The sequence below is a fragment of the Arachis ipaensis genome, chromosome B08, assembly GCF_000816755.2.
Source record: "Arachis ipaensis cultivar K30076 chromosome B08, Araip1.1, whole genome shotgun sequence".
Classification (NCBI taxonomy): Eukaryota; Viridiplantae; Streptophyta; class Magnoliopsida; order Fabales; family Fabaceae; genus Arachis; species Arachis ipaensis.
In genome coordinates this window covers 120757779-120759636 of record NC_029792.2, presented here as the reverse complement: position 1 = coordinate 120759636, position 1858 = coordinate 120757779, and the positions used below count along the sequence as shown (strand labels likewise).

The 1858-nt window shown below is 32.8% G+C and overlaps 1 protein-coding gene across 1 annotated transcript in view; it reads right to left on the bottom strand.

Annotated features, from left to right (window-relative positions):
* LOC107612061 (TMV resistance protein N-like) overlaps positions 249-1858 on the bottom strand; it is a 2634-nt gene continuing 1024 nt past the window's right edge. Inside the window, exon 2 of the mRNA XM_016313898.2 lies at positions 249-1441. Within this exon, the coding sequence (XP_016169384.1) occupies positions 646-1441 (796 nt within the window). The 3' untranslated portion in view covers positions 249-645. The remainder of the gene's footprint in view (positions 1442-1858) is intronic.

Sequence of the window (1858 nt, the reverse complement as noted above, 5' to 3'; positions counted from 1 at the left end):
AAATTAAAAAATTTAACTCTAGAATCAATTAATTTTAATTAATGAAACGCATAAAATTTGTTTACTATACATATCATAAGGGTACTAATACTTTGTGATTTTATATCCTACCTTAGTAATCCACTTTGTGTCTTACTGTCTTTTCTAATTCAAAAATAAATAAATAATTGTAAAATAACTTAGAGTAAGATTCGTTTGCTCCATATGCAATCATCTTCACATGGCATATCAGCAGAGAATGACGGTCATTGAGTGTGAGACTGACTCAACAGTCAACAGATGCATTTTATTTTGTGAACTACTATAAAATCCCAGATGAGCATGAGGAGAGGGATTTAGTTAAGAAGATTTTTTATTTGAGGCTGAAGAATACTTCGGTAATTCGGTTCTCCCTAATTCAGCGGGACGCCAATCGAATTGCAGATGCAATGGGATTGCCTCTGATTGTATCCCTGCCCTATTTTCTTTGCGTCTTTTCTCTTTCTTCTTTTTTCTTGCTTTTAGTTCCACGACATCAAAAAAAAATTCACGCAGTAAACACCAAAGAACAATCTCATCCACACAAAAAAACACCAATAAGTCTAAAAATGTACTCTCAACCAAACAAACAAATTTAGGAAGGAAAAAAAAAAGGCTAAAAGTAGTTCAGTTTCCGAAAGATTTGAGCAGAAATTCGAAAGCTTCTGGAACCTTGTTATATCTGTCCAATTCCATTTCCCATTCGTCTAAGCTACGGTCCTTCAATCTAGAGCCCAGTTTTTTTAAGGCCAAAGGAATACCCTTTGCAATACTTAGTGCTTGAGGAACAAGATTTGCAAAGTTTTGTGCCGGTTCGCTATCATCGAAGGCATACCAACAAAAGAGTTTGCGAGAGTCATCATCACTTAGCTCTGTCATTTGATATCTCTTAATTTTAACACGATGTCTATTCAACAAAGTTGCATCCCTTGTTGTTATAATAATTTTACTGCCAGGACCAAACCAATCACACCCCCCAGCCAGGGATTTCAACTGTTCTATTTTATCAACACCATCCAACACTAAAAGAACCTTTTTAACACTAAGTTTGCGTTTGATTTCTCTGCCTCCACCATCTGTATCGCCCTTCCTGCTCTCTCGATTCTCGCCCATCTCAGACAACAACGTCGACTGGAGATCTTCCACTTTTGGCTTATCTCTGATGTTGGATATAAAACTTGCAGCAATATATTGGTTGTTAATCACGTTGTTATAAATATACGCAGCAAATGTGGTTTTGCCTATGCCAGGAGGTCCACAAATTGCTACCATTTGAACCGCATCATTGTTGCCTATATCTAGATGCGATTTCACCTCCTCAAAACGAGAATCTAATCCAACTACGTCTTTCATTTGTAAACGCAAAGGAGGCAATCTAGCAGAGACGCCTTTAACAATCATACTGATAAGTTCAGTTTCATACCTGCAATTTCATAATAATATATGAAAAATAATTACAAGTCCTAAATTATCCTCCAAATTTTTAAATTAAAGAAGTTTTGAATTTTGTATTTTTTTTTTAAATTAACATATAAATTTAAACACTTTACTCTTTTAAGTATTAAGAGAATAATTAGTTAGGCAAATGAATTAAGAATCACAATCATTTAGTATATAGTCTTTTAATAAAAAGTTTTCCACCAATTCGAAAACTTTGACTCACATTATAAACACAAATTTAAGTGACGTTTTTTATTTACGAAAATTTATTTGATCCATTTAATTAACCAAAACAAACATTATTAATAGGATAATAAATTGACCAATAATATTGCAAAAATAATAACCTAGAATCACTTTATTTAATTTAGCATTTATAATTTCATATATATAGTATTTA